The sequence below is a fragment of the Oryctolagus cuniculus genome, chromosome 17 (assembly GCF_051225735.1).
Source record: "Oryctolagus cuniculus isolate XC-2025 breed Fujian yellow rabbit chromosome 17, ASM5122573v1, whole genome shotgun sequence".
Taxonomy (NCBI): Eukaryota; Metazoa; Chordata; class Mammalia; order Lagomorpha; family Leporidae; genus Oryctolagus; species Oryctolagus cuniculus.
In genome coordinates this window covers 59,119,837-59,138,142 of record NC_142883.1, presented here as the reverse complement: position 1 = coordinate 59,138,142, position 18,306 = coordinate 59,119,837, and the positions used below count along the sequence as shown (strand labels likewise).

General features: G+C 49.5%; 1 protein-coding gene across 3 annotated transcripts in view; it reads left to right on the top strand.

Moving 5' to 3' along the window:
- Nucleotides 1-17,709, top strand: part of TEKT3 (tektin 3) — a 43,589-nt gene extending 25,880 nt beyond the window's left edge. For 2 of the 3 annotated variants that reach the window (XM_089317852.1, XM_089317853.1), the window contains 4 exons: nt 1,610-1,753; nt 3,355-3,577; nt 7,107-7,261; nt 16,565-17,708. In XM_089317852.1, the coding sequence (XP_089173978.1) occupies nt 1,610-1,753; nt 3,355-3,577; nt 7,107-7,261; nt 16,565-16,781 (739 nt within the window). In that variant the 3' untranslated portion in view covers nt 16,782-17,708. Of the gene's footprint in view, nt 1-1,609; nt 1,754-3,354; nt 3,578-7,106; nt 7,262-16,564 lie in introns of all 3 variants that reach the window. The other variant, XM_051825164.3, reaches the window with a different exon arrangement.
- The last annotated feature ends 597 nt before the right edge of the window (nt 17,710-18,306 follow it).

The following is an 18,306-nucleotide window of genomic DNA, read 5'->3' as shown; positions in this document are numbered from 1 at the left end:
TCGGTTGATGGAATTCTATTCTATTGTTGCTCCTCTGTCTTGATAGAGAAGGGATTATCTTGGTCCTGTCTTGAAAACATATCCTGAATCTGAACAATTCTTACTTCCTTCATTGTGACCTCCTTGGTCCAAGCCACCATCATCTTGCACCTGAGTCACTGTAGTCATAGCTCTGTGGGTCTCCCACAGTCTGTTTTCAGCCCTGGACTTGCAATTCAACGGTCTCCAGTTTCTCCCAGAGAAAAACCTGACTCCAGTGTCCAACAGGGGCCTGCAGGATCTGAGTCCCCCTTTTCCAAGTCTTTGCTCAATGTCTCCTGGCGAGACCTAGCTTGACCATCCCATTTTTTGTTTTAAAGATTTATTTATTTGAAAGACAGAGTTACAGAGAGGCAGAGGCAGAGAGAACGAGAGAGAGAGAGAGAGAGAAAGAGAGAGAGAGACAGGTCTTCCATCCACTGGTTCACCCCCCAGATGGCCACAATGGCCAGAGCTGAGATGATCCAGGAACCTGGAGCTTCCTCCAGATCTCCCACGTGGATAAAGGGGCCCAAGGGCTTGGACCATCTTTCACTGCTTTCCCAGGCCATAGCAGAGAGCCGGATCAGAAGTGGAGCAGTCAGGACTCAAACCGGTGCCCATATGGGATGCCGGCACTGCAGGTGGCAGCTTTACCTGCTACACCACAGCGCCGGCCCCGACCATCCCATTTAAAGTCATAACTCTTGCTCCTGGCCACCTTTTCCCTGCTTTGTTCTTCTAGTTGTATCGATGGCCTATTCATTATAGATAAGTTGCCTGTCTCCTCCCAGCAGAACATAGGCTTCTTAGAGAAGTGACATTTATTTTGCCCATTGATGCTTGCTAGGCTTGTAGAACAGTGCCTGGCACATAGTTGGTGCTCAATAATTATTTTTTCACTGAACTATTTCAGAATAAAGAGATGTGGCTCCCCTGTTCCCTATGCCCCTGCCCCTGGGTCTGTCTCCTTGGGAGAGAGCTGTGGGTCCCCTCTCTGCCCAGGCCACCAGGGAGGGCGATGCATCTCACAGTCACCAAGACCTCTCTCTCTCCCTTCCCAGCATGGGGGGTTGCTGGAGCACTTGAGTTGAGTGGGCCAATTCCTCATCTCTTCCAGCAGCCTCTAAACCCTGGAGGTTAATTATGACCCTTGGTTTTCAACTCCTGGCAAAATTCTTAGCAGCAGCATGGCCACAAACCAAGGTCACCCATGAATTGTGAGGGAGGCTCTGTTATAATTTGTCGGGGATTGCAGGAGAAACGGTGAGGACATGGAAGAGGGGAAGGAAGGCACACATATGGATGGATTCCTTTAAAGCAATATCCTGTCTGGGATGGTTTGTGGGTGTTAGGAAGAAACCCACGTCTGTTTGCATTTCCTCTCCCTACTTCTACCCCAACGCCATGGGTGGGGAAGTGTGGACCGGCAGGTGCATGAAGGCAGGTGCAGAGAAGGCTCCTTTGGATGGAGAAGGAGGGATGGGGAGAGCGAGAACAAGAGGGTCCCACCAGGGAAGGGCCGCCCTACCCTCTTGCAGAAAACCATGACCATCTGAGCCTGAAGCTCCGCCTCCCTGCTCTGTCCTAGCTCTGACAGAGCGGCCCAGCACGAGCTGGAGAAGGACCTGAACGACAAACAGGCGGCTCAGCGCATCGACGACAAATGCCACCACCTGCGCAACACCTCCGATGGCGTCAGCTACTTCCGGGGCGTGGAGAGGGTGGACGCCACGTGAGTCGGGCATGGGCGCTCTCCTGTGGACTCCCTGGCCTTCGGTTCCTTCTCTGGCCTTTGGAGCTGGTGCAGCTTAAGCACCGACCCGATCTCTTTTCTGATGCTGGACCTGGACATGGTGCTGAGAGAGGGCAGAGGTGGATTTGGCTCTTGGCCAAGGGCGTGGCGGCGGCTTCCGGTGGGAGCTTCTGTCCTGTGTCCTAACACGGTGGGAAGGAAATGGGGTGCACTGACTTTTGCACCCACTTGCTCTTGCTTTGACTCACTACTCCCTCGGGATGTAACCCACTCTGAACCACAGACCGTCAACCCTCTTCACTACCATCTCTTAGAGACCCAGCTCCCAACACTTGCCTCCACGGCAGTCCAGCTGCGTGTGTGGAGGGTAACAAACCGTGGCAGAGGTTAAAAAGTGGAAGGGAGGGAGGATGCCCAAGCGTGACACGCCCGTGGAGCTCTGGACACGTGCTCACGGGTGTGTGTGTTCTGGGTCCGGACTTTCACAGTCGCCATCTGTATTCCTTTGTAAAGGGCTGTGTCACATCTTTCCCTCCCTCCCTCCCTCCCTTCCTTCTTTAAAAAAACACTATTTCTCTTTCTTTTTTTCTTAAAAAATAATTTATTTATTTGAAAGGCAGAGTTAGAGAGAGAGAGAGAGAGTTTCCATCCCGTGGCTCACTCCCCAGATGGCTGCAATTACCAGGCCAGGGTTGGGCCAGATAGAAGCCAGATCCAGGAACTCCATCCGGGTCTCCCATGTGGATGCAAGGGCCCAAGCACTTGGGCCATCTTCTACTGCTTTCCCAGGTGAACTAGCAGGGAGCTGGATGGGAAGTGGAGCAGTCAGGACTCCAACCAGCTCCTATATGGGACCTAACCTACTATTCCAACATGCTGGCCTCTATATTTTTTCTTGAAAACAGGGGTACTAATATTACAGACTCAGAGATTCCTGACAATGATTGTAGCATGGGAAAAGAAAAGAACATTGTCCTTTCCATGGTATGATTCGGTAAATCAGCATTTACAACTAAATAACAAGAGATATGATAGCCACATAATTTTTGTACTGTCTATATATTAAGTTCCACAAATAAGAGAAAAAAATGTGATTAAAAAATCTACTAGAGAACTAGAGAGATACAGAAAAAGAGAGCCAGAGGGAGACCTCCCATCTGCTGGTTCATTCTCCAAATGCATGTAATAGCTGGGTGGGCTGGGGTTGGATCTGAGACCTGGAGCCAGGAGCCAGAAGCCAGGAACTCAATCCAGGTCTCCTTCATATGGGTGGCAGGGACCCAACTACTTGAGCCAGCACCTGCTGCTGCCCAGGGTCTCTGTTGTTAGGGAGCTGGAATTCAGAGGTAGAGTTAGGACTCAAACCCAGTGCCTCCAAAGTGGGATACAGGCACCTTCAACCACCCCAAGAGAAGTGTTTTCTTTTTTTAAAATAAGCTTTACTCTATTGTGTTCATTTTCTGAGATGAAAGCAGTATCCACGATTTGGGGGGAGTTTCTTTGTCCCAGGAGAAACAGTCGCCTGCCGACTGTCCAGGCTGATTCGACCATGTGGCCCTTGCCTGGTTTGCCTTTCTCAGCATCTCCGTGCCTGAAACCTGGGCGAAATTTACGGATGACAACATCCTGCGCTCCCAGAGTGAGCGGACAGCCTCGGCGAAGCTCAGAGATGACATTGAGAACCTCTTGGTGGTGACTGCCAACGAGATGTGGAATCAGTTCAACAGAGTGAACTTGGCTTTCACGAATCGCATCGCTGAGACTGCGGATGCCAAGAATAAGATTCAGATTCACTTAGCGAAGGTAGGCAACCCCCTTGTGGGAAACCACCCACCCCCACCTCCCACTCCCACCAACTCCCAGCTAACCCGGACAGGGCAGGGTCCTCTGGGACCACAAATCTCTCACCACACCCAGAAAGACAGCAGCAGGCACACGACTTCCCGGCCATCCAGAGTAAGAAACATTAAAAACGGCACAATGGGTACCATTGATTTCCACCAGGTAGCCAGGTGTCAAAATGAAACTAGAAGCCGCTGGTATTTGGAACACAAAGAAGGCAGTGTGTAGTGAAAGGGTCTTAGTGTTTCTTGGAAATAAAAATATTATTCAAATGTAATGGATCCTTATATATAACTAGGAAGTGACTTTTTTATTAGGACGTATGGGAGGCGTTTTTCAGTTATTTCAGACCTTCTTTCTAGAAGTCGGAACCAAATAGGCAACTATTAGGTAGGCCCAAGTGTTTCTGATATTGAAATTCTGCAAGTGTCCTAAGCAATCAGACTTTTACAATGAGGATTTGAGTGGAGGATTTGAGCAGAAGGGGTTTATTTCCAGATAAACAAGGAGCTCTTCCTTGCTCTAGCATCAGTCCTGTGGCTGTGGCTTCTGCTGGATGTAGTGGTGTTGTCATTTCTATTTTCTGAGTTCCTTGCACTGTCAGCCTTGTGGCTCAAGGTGCTACTACTCAATGGAGGGCTCCCCGTTTCCCCCAGGATGCAGCACATGTAGCTTCCCTTTTCATGGTGCCTTCTTTAGGCAACAAACATCGGTTCAACCGGACAACGTGCTTCTTGCTGTGAAAGGCAGAGAGAAAAGCCAGAAATGCAGGGTTTGCTTGCAGGAAGCTTGTGTGTGTGCAGAAGAGAGGCAGGCATGTGGAAAGCTCATGATTAGTAGCAACAGAGAGTCCCGAGTTACGAAAGTGTATTTGAGCTATGGAGGGAGACCCAAATATCCTGGGGAGGGGGGCAACTTCTTAAACTTGGGGGTAGCAAATCAGAGGTTGATCAGGTCTCCAGAGAGACTGTGGTGCCGGGTGAGGGGTAGTTTGTGTCTTGGGACAGAAACTTGGCAAAGTGGGTTGTAGCCAAGATATGGAAGACCTTGATGGGGATGGTCAGGGGTTACCCACTGGGCATTAAAACACAGTTCAAAAGCGCCTGCAGGGGTGGGGAAGCTGTTTTCCTCCAAGGGCCATTTGTATATTGATAGCATCATTCGCAGGCCACACAAAGTTATCAACTTGAGAATGAGCCCACTGGGGATTCATTGAACATGGAGTCTCACCTGTGGTTGCCTTGGCAGGGCTACACCAAGGCTCCCTGGGCTTCCTATGGTTTGCAGGCTGGACATTTCTCACTTCTGCTTTAGAAAGCTGCTTTGATGGAGTTGCTATGGTCAACGGGTTTTATTTACAACTGTTAGCTTGCTAGGGCTGCTTAGAACAGCATACACCACAGACAGGTGGCTCAAACCATGGACATGGATTTCTCCCCCATTCTGGAGGACAAGGTCTGAGACTGGATGTCGGCAGGCCTGGTGGCTCCTGAGCTTCTGTCTCCTCGGTTGTCAGGTGGGATCTTGTCCCCAGGTCCTCCCCTGTCTTCCACTTGTGTCCAGATGTCCTCTAAGTATAATGACACTTGGTCCTGTTGGAGTCAGGCCCGCCTTTGTGATTTTACTTTTTAGCTTTCATCACCTCTGCAGAACCCTGATTCCAAATATGGTCACAGTCGGAGGTCCTGGGCGGGTGAGGGCTTCAACGTAGGGATCTTGGAGGGAGGAGACACAGTGGACGCCATAACAGATTCATTCAGGGTGCTGTGCTGGGCCTGTCGGCACATTCACATGGGAGCATCACCGCGTTACAGTGAGACAACACACACACACACACACAGAGAAAACAGCCGCAGAGAAAACACTTAGGTTGTTCAGCAGGAGGGGCAAGTGGTTTCCTCTGGTAAGAGGCAGGGCGTGGCTTCAGGGAGCTGGGAGCATTTGAAGGCAGCCCTGGAGATTGTAAGTCAGCTGTTGAAAACTTGGGCGAGAGATCAAAGCCCAAGTGACAGATTTAGGAGTTCCTGGAATCCACCAGTGCCAAATCAGTGCTATGGCATGACATCTGTGTAGGGGGGAGTTGGGCGGGGCGGCGGCAGTGGGTGGGGGGAGTGCTGCCGCGGCAAACTCCCCAAGGACAGCACCTTTCCCTAGAGGTGAATGAGGAGAGTGTCAGAGAGACAGGCCAGGGTCTCGGATGGCAGCTGACTGCAGAAAGCAAGTAGGGTGCAAGTTTCAAGGAGGGGGAGGCATCAGGGAGACCTTGACCTTGGCCTTGAGGTTGGCTTTCGTTTCCTAAGGGAGGCTGAGGCCACAGATAGGGCACACTGGGAGACTGGCTGGGTTGGAAGAGGAGGGAGCAGGCCCGGGGCCAAGGTTGAATAATACTCGGCGGTGGACACCAGGAGAGGGAATGGAGAAGACCCAGGAGGAAGAGTTGTGGTAAACACATGAGGCTTTAAAGCAATTTGGGGAAAACTTGGGCGTGTCTCCAGGACCCAGGAAAGGAGCAGGGGCTGAGGGTCGATCGTGGGGAGGTTGTGGAGCTCGGGGAGCAGAGATCAGGCTCAATGGAGGGCAGGGGGAGGAGCCAAGGAGGAATCCAGAATAGGCAATTTGGAAGACGCTTGTCAAGACAGAAATCATTAATACAAAACTGCCGGTGCTGAGCCCTAGCAAGGGAGGCGTGCTGCAGCTTAAACCTGTTCAGCTTCCGGGAGAACCCTCAGCTCAGGTTTAGAAAGGCTTCTTACTGTCCAAACACAGGTGGCCCCTGGCCCTGTGTACCTCCTGGTCAATGTCTTCTCCAGCCTGGCTCCAACCTCCTTTCTCAGGTTCTCTCCAGGCACATGAACCACCCATACCAACCGCCGTGGTGGTCTCTTTGCAGACCCCCATGTCAACCTCGGATCTGCTTGCTGCCTGCAAGTCTTTGTTCAAGCAGTGGCCCTGCCTGGCACATTCGTGTCTCCCTCCACTCCAGCAGTCGTAACTTGTGGTTTCCTCTGCTGTTAGCTGCCCAGGAGCTTTCCAAATGCACGCAGCTCTTCCGCACATGTATAAGTCGGTAGGGAGAGGGAATAGGGATAGAGAAGCAAAAACACATGGATGTGAAGAGGGAGGTTAGGGCCACACCCCAAAGCTCCCGGCCTCGCTGTCATCAGAGTTACACACTGGTAAATAACTGAAATCTGGCAATCTGGGGTGTCTGGGACAGTCCCCCCCAATTTGTTGCCTTTGCTCATTTCTGTGATGTAAATAGTCCCACCCTGGCCCCTACTGACACGAGGTTGTGAACCCAGAGCTCAGAAGAGGGGTTCAAGATCCACACTCCGGAGCCACGAGAGCCAGTCCCAGGGGGGTCTCAGTGAATCGACTTCCTCACTCCAGAGTAGGAGGCGCCAAATGGGCCGAGCAGCCAGGAGCCGGGAAGCTGAGGGTTCCCTGGGGGTGGCACCACGCCTCAGGCAATGGCTTCTCCTCACCACAGACCCTACAGGAGATTTTCCAGACTGAAATGACCATCGAATCCATCAAGAAGGCCATCAAGGACAAGTCGGCCTTCCTGAAGGTGGCCCAGACCAGACTGGACGAGCGCACGAGGAGACCCAACATAGAACTCTGCCGAGACATGGCACAGCTCCGGTAAGGTGGAGGCCTGGCTGGGCAGGAGGGAGAGCTCGGGGCTCGCCTCGGCACAACCCTTCCACCCCACTGTGGCTCAGGGTACAAAGGTGCTTTCTGCCAACATAGAGTGAGCAGGGGAAGGAGAGGTGTTCAATGCAGAAGACTCTCAGTGTGGGCTGATGGGGAAATTTCGGAGATTTCGGGGAGGGTTGTGCAACAATGTCAAAGTGCTTAGTGTCATGGAACTGTGCAGGCAACATCGGCTCCCGGGGTAGATTTCATGCTATGTATTTTAGTATTATTTACCGTAATTGTTTTAAAAAAAACAGGAAATGACATGAACACTGCACACACAGACACACACACAGTGTCAAACATTTAGCTCACTCAGTGCATGCTGGAGGTGTCTGAGTCCCTTGGCGCTTCCCGGGAGTCTGTGAAGTTTCCTGAACACCTGTCTCATAAGGAGCGGAGGTGAGGGACTTCGTGGTGCCCGGGGAGTTCCTCAGAAAAGGCACTTTTGGTACCAGTTCCTCTAGCTCCTCTGCACTCATTTGCTCTCACTGACTTCGTTGGGCGCTTCCTGTCTGCTCTTGTCATTAAGACCATCCTCGTGATGCCCTGAGACCCTCCCCCAGCCCCCTCCTCCACCTCCCCAAAGGTCTGGTTTAGGCTCATTTCCATGTCTTCTGCACTCAGAGATGGAAAACAGCCGCTCTTCTTTAAGCACAGCTCCCGCCTACTCATGGCAGGAGGAACGCACACACCGCCTGTGCTCAGTGAGTTTTATCATTCTTTTAACTTTGCAGATTCCCTCAAGGAGGCACCTGCATAGCACTGGCCACAATATCACTGCCCCCTACACCACCACCCATTCTGGCTTTGTCCCCAGTTTCCCAATACCTGCCCATCAGCCTTCTCTTTCTGGATTTCATCACTGAATCCACTTGACAGCAACTTGAGGGGCAAAGGGGGCAACACGTGGCGTTCCAGAAGCCTCTCTGGTACAGCCAGGGGGATACCACTAGTCTTGTCGTCTTCTTCTTCTTCTTCTTCTTCTTCTTCTTCCTCTTCCTCTTCTTCCTCTTCTTCCTCTTCTTCCTCTTCTTCCTCTTCTTCCTCTTCTTCCTCTTCTTCTTCTTCTTCTTCTTCTTCGCCTTCTCCTCCTTCTCCTTCTCCTCCTCCTCCTCCTCCTCCTCCTCCTCCTCCTCCTCCTCCTCCTTCTTCTTCTCACAGGCAGAGTGGATAGTGAGAGAGAGAGAGAAAGGTCTTTCTTTTGCCGTTGGTTCACCCTCCAATGGCCGCCGCCGCCGGCGCGCTGTGGCCGGCGCACTGCGCTGATCCGAAGCCAGGAGCCAGGTGCTTCTCCTGGTCTCCCATGGGTGCAGGGCCCAAGCACTTGGGCCATCCTCCACTGCATTCCCTGGCCACAGCAGAGAGCTGGCCTGGAAGAGGGGCAACTGGGAAAGAACCTGGTGCCCATACATATGGGATGCTGGTGCCACAGCAGAGACATAACCTACTGCTCCACAGCGCCAGCCCTGTCCTATAGTATTTTCAATTTAAGATGAATTTATCAGGACATAAGCCCTGTAGGTCAGTTTGCATGTGCATCCGAATGGCCTTTGCTTCCTAGATGAGCTGCATTTCTCTTAGCAGAGCTGTTTTCCAGGTCACAGACATGTGGGAGCTCACCCAGGCCTTGTGTTCCTCAGAGCGGGACTCCCAGACCCCCTCATCCTGAACAGCTCATGCTTTAAGCTAAGCCGTTCCCTAATCCCTCCAAACTGGCCCCTACCCAGCCGGCTCAAAATGCCACACTGCTTCCCAAGAACCCAGGAGTGAGAGCGTACCCAGCTGGCCTATCAGGATTAGGTGAGCTGTGACTTTATGCAGAGAGTACTAGGGGAAGCTAAGCTGACGTTTCATTCTTCAGAAATTTCTGCAGAGTCTTCAAAAGCCAAGCTGGGAACTAGTAAACTCTTCAGACTGCCTTTAGACAAACACAGGGTTGCTCATTCTTTTCTTTTTTTAATATTTATTTATTTGAAATGCAGAGTTACAGATGAGGGGAGGGGGAGAGAGAGAGAGAGAGAGAAAGAGAGAGAGAGGGAGAGAGAGAGAGAGAGAGAGAGAGATCTTCCATCTGCTGGTTCACTGCACAAAATGGATGCAATGGCTGGAGCTGGGCCTGTGTAAAACCAGGAGCCTGGAGCTCCATCTGAATCCCCCACATGGGTGCAGGGGCCCAGGGATTTGGACCATCTTCTATAGCTTTCCTAGGCACATTAGCAGGGAGCTGGATCAGAAGTGGAGCAGCTAAAACTCCGACCTGCGCTCGTGTGAGATGCTGGCATTGCAGGTGGCGGCTTGACCAGCTGTGCAAGATGCTGGCCTCCAAGGTTGTTTTTTCAGACAGTTCTGAGGAGCGGTCTAGGAAGACTTTGGAGTTACCTGGCACTGAGTTATTTGCAGTCTCTCCGGAGAAGCTGAGTGATCTTTCCCGGCTTTTCCAATCTCCTTCCTGCCAACTTCCTCGTGTGTCTACTTCTCCTGCACCTTGACTTGACTGTAGGACAAAACCCACTTCTATTTCTGTCAAGATTTCCTGTGAAAATGTTATTGCCGGGGCTGGCACTGTGGTGCAGTGGGTGAAGCCATGGCCTGCAGTGCCAGCATCCCATATGGCTGCCAGTTTGAGCCCAGCTGCTCTGCTTCTGACCCAGCTCCCTGCTAATGTGACTGGGAAAGCAGTAGAGGATGGCCCAAGTCCCTGGGCCACTACACCCATGTGGGAGACCCGGAAGAAGCTCCTGGCTCCTGGCTTTGGCCTGGCCCAACCCCAGTCATTGTGGCCATTTGGAGGAGTGAACTAGTGGATAGATCTCTCTCTCTGTCTCTCCTTCTCTCTCTGTAACTCTGCCTTTCAAATAAATACATACATTTAAAAAAAATCATTGCCAAAAATGGTTAACATTATTACTGGGAGAAGGAGTTATTTTCCTTCTTAAACTGATCATTCTAAAAGCATTCTTTTGGCTGTCTAGATTGAGAAAAAATAAAGATCCTAAACTCAAGGAAGTGGGGAGTGGAGAAAAGCTGGTGTTTCACTTCAAGACTTATTTTCATTTAAAATGTTCTAAATGGATTCTTTCAAAAGAGATCCTAAGCCTTCATGGCATTTTTGGTTGTGAGCCAGTCTAGGCTCTGCTTTATTTAAATAATTGTGATACTTTTATTTTGAAAAGGAAGGTGGCTTTATTTGTTTTTGAATGCAAAATGTTTTTAGCTCTGAAGTTCAAAAAAATTTTTTTTGGAGTGATTTCAGCAGACCAGAGCTCTGTGATCAGCCAAGAACAAGAAAACCGGGAATAAAATGTGTCCTTGAAGATGATGGAGAATGTATTTGTATAACATATAAATTTATTTTTATTAACTTATAAGGCAAAGTGACAGAGAGACAGAGCGAGAGGTCTCCCATCTGCTGGTTCACTCCCCACAAGCCTGCAATAGCCAGGACTGGGCCAGGCCAAAGCCAGGAGCCAGGAACTCCATTGCAGGTGGCAGGGACCCGTGCAACTTGAGCCATCGTCCGTTGTCTCCTAAGATATATTAGCAGGGAGCTGGATTGCACGCAGAGTAGCAGGAACTCAAACTGGCACTTTGCTATAGGATGTGGGCAACCAAAGTGCAGGCTTAGCCTGCTGAGCCACAAAACCTGCCCTGGAAATTGTATTCCTAATGGCTTACCTGTGTCTCCACAGCAGTGGAAAGCTGGGATCCTAACTGCTGCCTTCTGTGGATCTTGAATGCTATTTTAAAAATGATATTTTAAAAGTACGAGATGTCAAGCATCCCCCCCACCCCCTAGATAAATTTTCCACTAGACCGGTGTTTGTCAGTGAGAAGTGAAGATGCATTTATGAACCTGCTGTGTTTCCTGGGTTTGGGTTCAGGGTTCCTTCTGAAGCCGGGGAGACGAAAGGAGATGCACCGAGTAGATTTGTTTCCCATGCCCGTTATTTCTTCCAGGAGCCTGCATGGGGGCCTCTAATCACGCCTTCCCCTTTCCGTGCTGGCTGCAGGTGGCCAAACAGATCCATTCAGGCCCCTTGCTGCCTTTGCCTCCTCGCTTTCAGCTCCCAGTATTACCTGGTCCAGGGGATCGATCTTCATGCAACACCTATTTGTGGCATGGCTGTCCATAGCAGGGGAGGCTATGGATACAGCGAGGCAGCCGCAGGCGGACATGGCTTCCTTGGCGCAGCAGGCAGTGCACAACACAGATGTAGGCAGCGGGGAGTCACAAATGCCTGAGGGCTACGAGAGGGTTGGTGTTCTTGGAATGTCCCACACTGGGCTGCAGCCTAGGCCCATGGTTGAGGGAGGGATGTCCTGAAGAAGTGTCAATCCACCTGGGATTGGAGGTTGGTGTCCCTCAGTGGGACGAAGAGTAGGTTGAGAGTGACCTCGGCGAAGGGGACGTTTGAGGATGACTGCAGGGCTGAGGGGAAGGTGCAGTGGTGCAGGAGACAAGACTATCAGGACTTTACCACTGAGGGATGTGAGGACTTGGGGAAAGAAGAAGGTAGGTGCAGGGCAGGTTTCTGGTCCTGGCATCTGTAAGGATGACATCATCATTGTCTGAGACTGCATCGTTGTCTGAGATGACATCATCATTATCTGAAATAGCATTGTTGTCTGAGATGACACCATTGCCCGAGATGACATCATCGCCTAAGACGGCGTCACCGTCACCATTATCTGAAATGACACCATCATTGTAAGATTGCAGCACTGTCTGAGATGACGTCATCGTGGCCTGAGATTGCATCCTTGCCAGAGATGATGTCATCACTGGCTGAGGTTGCATCATTGCCTGAGATGATGTCATCATTGCCCAAGCAGGTGCCAGGCCACATTTGCTTTCTACCCCTGCCTCTGCACCCCATACCTGCATCAGAGCCCTGGGTTGGCCACTGCTGGGTCGGTCTACCAGAAGGTGGGCACCGTGGAGTGGACGGGAGGAATTCCCAGTCCACCTTCCTCCGCTTGCTGTGCTCCTGGAGATGTTGGCCCCAGCGTGGCGTGGGTCTGCCAGGCCCCTCTGAAAGGTCAAAGAGTGTCTCGTCTCTGAAAATTACTGTGTGCTTTCTGAAATATGTTTATCTTCTCTCTGGTTTTAAGAGGAGTGTCTGTTCATGGTAGAAAAATCCAGAAAATGAGATAGATGAAGTGAAAATCCAGAAATGAAATTAAAAAATAAAAATCAAAGCGTGAGTTCTCCAGGCTCTCTAGAGGTGAGCCAAGTGAGCATTTTACTGTTCTTGCCAACAGGCACATTAAAAAAAAATGTGCCCGTGCCAACCTTCCAACTGATAGTCTGAATTTATTTTCCCATGTCTAACATACATTTTTTTAAAAAAAATATTGCTTGCATAGGAGCCCGTTGTCTGGATATAGCAGCTATTATTATTAGACATTAATTGTATTTCCTCTTTTTTTCTCATGACACTATTCAATACAAGGTAAAGACATTTTCCCTTTAAATATTTACACTAGTTTTTCCATGTTGCTTTCTTCCAAAAATTTTGTTGTTGTTGTTGCTGTTTCTGTTACTTATTCTCCTAGGAAAGATGGGGCTGGTGTTGTAGCATAACCACTTGGCGATGCCAGCATCTCATCTCAGAGTGCCGGTTGAGTGCTTCTGATCCAGCTCCCTGCTACTGTGCCTGGGAAAGCAGTGGAAGATGGCCCAAGTGCTTGTGCCCCTGCACTCCTGTGGGAGACCTAGATGGAGTTCCAGGCTCCTGGCTTTGGCCTGACCCAGCCCTGGACATTGATAGCATTTGGGGAGTGAACCAGCAGGTGGAAAATCTCTCTCTGTTTCTCCCACTCTCTGTATCACTCTGCCTCTCAAATAAATGAAATAAATCTTTAACAAAAATTCATAGGTAAGATAGGGATACATTACAATTTAAAAATATAACAAGACAAATCTATACAAAGTTCAAAATGATATTCCCTCTTCTTCCCCCACCCAACTTAAGCAACTGCTGATGGTTTGAACCTCCACTTTAAAAGGTTAACAGCTTGTCCCTTAGGGCAGTATGAGGGCTTTTGAATGGAATAATTTCTGCTCTGTAGGTCTCTTACTATACCTACCTTGCGCTGTTGTTAAACTGGCCTCTGTGGTAGGGTTGCTAAACGTTGCAAAGAATAACACTGGGAAGTCTGTTAAATTTGAATCTCCATTCATTGCAAATAAATTTGTTTGCATATAAGTGTATCCCAACTATTACATGGGCTATTTAATGACATCATCATTGTCTGAGATTGCACCATTGTCTGAGATGACGTCATCATTATATGAAATAGCATTGTTGTCTGAGATGACATCACCATTGCCCGAGATGACATCGTCACCTAAGATGGCGTCACCATTATCTGAGATGACGCCATCATTGTCTGAGATTGCATCGCTGAGATGACGTCATCGTGGTCTGAGAGTACTTATGCTAAGTAAAATATTTATGCCTGTATTGATTATTACCAAAAACAGGAGCGAGGAACACCATCTGGGACTCCCAGGTAGGTGACAGGGACCCATGTGCTTGAGTCAGTGCCTGCTGCCTCCCAGAGTAAGCAATAGTAGGAAGCTTGAATTGGAACCAGAACTTGAACCCAGGACCTCCAATGTGGGCTGCAAGTGTCCTAAGCACCATCTTTCCAGCTGTGCAAAGTACCTGCCATTCAACCCAATTTTTAATTCTGCTTTTCTATGAGCTTTAAAATTAGAAAAAAATTAATTTTCACTTTGAGAGAGAGAGAGAGAGAGAGAGAGAGAGAGAGAGAGAGGTCTGTCTCTACTAGTTCATTCCCCAAATGCATGTGACAGCTGGGGCTGGGTCCAACCAAAGCCAGAAGTCTGGAAATCAATTCAAGTCTCCCATGTCGGTGTCAGGGACCCAAGTGCTTGAGCCGTCATCTGTTGCCTCCTAAGGTGTGCATTAGCAGGAAGCTGGATTGGAAGTGGAGGAGCTGGGACTTGAACATAGGCACTGATACACCAAGTGTCCTGCTACCTCCACAAACTTTTCAAAGTATCCTCGCAGATTACTTAATGCCATCAAACCACACACATGCATGATTAAAGTGGTAAATTTTACATTTTGTGTGTTTTTCCCCACTTTTAAAACCATGCTAAAGAAGTTACTTATTTCTCTGAAATTCAGATTTAAACTAGAGCCTCCCAAAGGTTGTCTGGCAACCCTGCAAACAGACAGATGGTGGGATGGGTCCCACCTGGAGGACCCCAGTGTGCTGAGGCTGACTTCCTGGGTCTCTGCTTCTGCCCTTTGGTCACAAGGAGCCAAGAGGGAGGGGGCAGGAAGTGGCACCCAGTTCCTCAATATGGCCACCGAGGCTCTGTATTTCCTTCTTTTTTTTTTTTTTAAAGATTTATTTATTTATTTGAAGGTCAAAGTTACACACAGAGAGAAGGACAGGCGGAGAGAGAGAGAGATAGAGATAGAGATAGAGAGAGAGAGAGAGAGAGAGGTAGAGGTCTTCCATCCATTGGTTCACTCTCCAGTTGGCTGTGACGGCTGGAGCTGCGCCAATCCAAAGCCAGGAGCCAGGAGCTTCCTCTGGGTCTCCCACGCGGGTGCAAGGGCCCAAGGACTTGGGCCATCTTCTACTGCATTCCCAGGCCATAGCAGAGAGCTGGATCGGAAGTGGAGCAGCCGGGACTTGAACTGGTGCCCCTATGAGATGCTGGCACTGCAGGCAGAGGCTTAGCCCACTACACCACAACACTGGCCCCACAGTTGGGCAAGATCATCTAACACACAGCATGTTTTACAATCAGTTGTTGGCTATGTCATGTACACACGCAGATGGGCATTTTGCACACTTGATGGGGTGCAAACACACAAATCACAATATCTGAAATGTTGGCAACAGGGCACACTGTAGAGAATCCATTGTTCCTCCTGTGCCCAAGGGGCTGATGAGGGCTGTGCCCAGCATCCTAAGAGACAATCGGACAGTGTGTCACTATCCAAGCAAAGATCCACATTCGCACTCTGAAGCACACTTCCCACTGAGTTGTGCATCACTTTTGCATTATAGTACAGACAGAAAAAATTGAACTGCCATAAGTCAGTATAAACACAATAGCAGAAATCACAAAGGAAAAGAGAAAATTTGACTTGCTAAAATTTGAAAATCTTAAACTACATTAAAACAAACTAAAATTAGGGAAAACATTTATCCCAAGTGTAAGAGGCAAAAATAAATAAATAAATAATTAAATAAATAAATAAATAAAATCCATATGCCTAGTATTTAAAAAGCACTGTGCCAAGAACCAAAAGCAATGACAATGCCGTGGTAGAAAAATAAACAAAACACAGGGAGAGACAATTCATAGAAAACAATGCAAAACGATCAACGGACACTTCTGAAAGTGCCACTCATAAATAAATGAAAAATTACTGCAAGAGTGATTAAAATATTTTCAGAAGCAGATGCCAGATGTTGCTGTTAAATGTTACCTTGTTTCCCTTTTTGTCTTAATGAAAAATGTACAATGTTTCTCATCATTATAGCACAATTGGAATTGCAGCTTGTTGGCACATCCTGTCTGTGTCACTGGTTTCACGCATTATCAGTTTTATGTCCTGTTAAGTTTGTGACAATTACAATAATGCTTACTCAGGGACCTGAAGGGACTTAGCTTGGGACCTGGCTTGGGGAGGACTATAGAATTTGGGGTGTGTCCCAGGAACTGTCCCTTATCCAGCATAAGTTAACAGACGTGGCTGAATTTTAGCCCCTGAAAATAGTTGCATGTTCCTCTCTTTTCAACTATAAAAACACTTTTCAGTGAAAAATAAGTGTAAAATCTGTCCAACTGAGGTTTGATTTTTCCTAGTTTCACTATTTAAAAGTGTCAAATGGTTTTTCCCCTTCTTTCTTCGAAATATAATATTTACTACATGTATGTGTACCTAATTATAAATATGTATACCTGTATATGTGTGTGTGAATGAAAATGTGCTGGTATCCTTAGAATATGCTTAGTTTTTCTTTGGGATTATGGGGTGTAGTTGATAACAAAGTACTGCTTTCTTTATGACGTGAAGCGGTTCTGACACTGGTATAACCCTCGTGCTGATGGGGCCCCACATGCGACACCCAGCACAGCAGCCACGTCCCCCACGGGAACTCCGGAACTACCCGTGAGCTTCATTCAGCTCATCTCTAGCCACAGGCATGAACCCCTGCTGACCTCACCTTGCCTGTTCCCTCGCGCAGCCTCGTGAATGAAGTGTACGAGGTGGACGACACCATCCAGACCCTGCAGCAGCGCCTGAGGGAAGCGGAGGACACCCTGCAGTCGCTGGTCCACACCAAGGCCACTCTGGAGCACGACCTGGCGGTCAAAGCCAACTCCCTGTACATCGACCAGGAGAAATGCATGAGCATGCGCCGCAGCTTCCCCAACACGCTGCGGCTGGTTGGCTTCTGCTAGGGGGACCCCCCACCACCCCCACCCCCGAGTGTGGCTCTGGGGCTCCCTGCTAAAGGCAGAACCTCGCCAGGGTCTGAGTGCTAACATATTCATGTATTAAAGAATTGATAGCAATGTCCCGATTACTTCTCTTGGGGAGGTCTTTTGTTGCTTCCACAGCTTCATTGTCTACGACTTTCTAGAACTTCTGGGTTCTGAGTAGGACATACCCTTGGGGCCGGTGCTGTGGCTTAGGGGGTAAAGCCACCGCCTGCAGTGTAGGCATCCCATATGGGCGCCGGTTCGAGACCTGGCTGCTCCCACTTCCGGTCCAGCTCTCTGCTGTGGCCTGGGAAAGCAATAGAAGATGGCCCAAGTCCTTGGGCCCCTGCACCCGCGTGGGAGACCTGGAAGAAGCTTCTGGCTCCTGGCTTCAGATTGGTGCAGCTCCAACTGTTTACAGTCATCTGGGCAGTGAACCAGCAGATGGAAAATCTTTCTCTCTCTCCGCCTGTCCTTCTCTCTCTGTGTAACTCTGCCTTTCAATAAATGAATAAATATTTTGAAAAATCTATGCCCAATCTAGTAGAGAAAGTGGACAAGATGACTTGTATGGCTCTGCACATTCTGCATGTGATGTGAAAGGGCTAAAAAGGAGAGCTGTACCAGCTCCGAGGCAGTTGGGGCGGGAGTCACAAGCAGTGTGAAGTTTGAGCTTTGCCTTTAACAATACTTGGACCAGAAGGGGAAGGGTGTGGGGCAGTTGAGATAGTTTGTGCAGAAACAAAAGTTGCAAAATACAGAGTGCATTTCGGACAGCAGGAAGTAGATCAGTTTGAATGAAATTCACTCTCCCTGGATGGAAAGTGATGCAGGAGACACCTGGAAAAGTACTGGGGTGGGGTGGGCTTTCCACTCCATGTTTAGGGGTAAGGGGACCCAGTGGCTGTCCCTGAGCAGGGACCAGGGACATGTCTTTTTTTTTTTTTTTTACAGGCAGAGTGGACAGTGAGAGAGAGAGACAGAGAGAAAGGTCTTCCTTTGCCGTTGGTTCACCCTCCAATGGCCGCCGTGGCCGGCACGCTGCGGCCAGCGCACCGCGCTGATCCGAAGGCAGGAGCCAGGAGCCAGGTGCTTTTCCTGGTCTCCTATGGGGTGCAGGGCCCAAACACCTGGGCCATCCTCCACTGCACTCCCTGGCCACAGCAGAGAGCTGGCCTGGAAGAGGGGTAACCAGGACAGAATCCGGTGCCCCAACCGGGACTAGAACCTGGTGTGCCGGCGCCACAAGGTGGAGGATTAGCCTAGTGAGCCGCGGCGCCGGCCGGGACATGTCTTTCTGAACGCAATGCTCGAGCAGTCGAATTGTGAGCCGCAGAGACGGCAGTGGCGGCAGAGAAAGGAGGCGTGGTGGTCATGTTGTGATAATAACCCAACAGGGCTCAGGAACTGTCCCCCTGCAGGGTGCTGAGGGATCCAGGGTTGACTTAGAGGCCTTGACACTGGATGGACGGGTGCCTTAATCAGCTTTGTGCCATTGTAACAA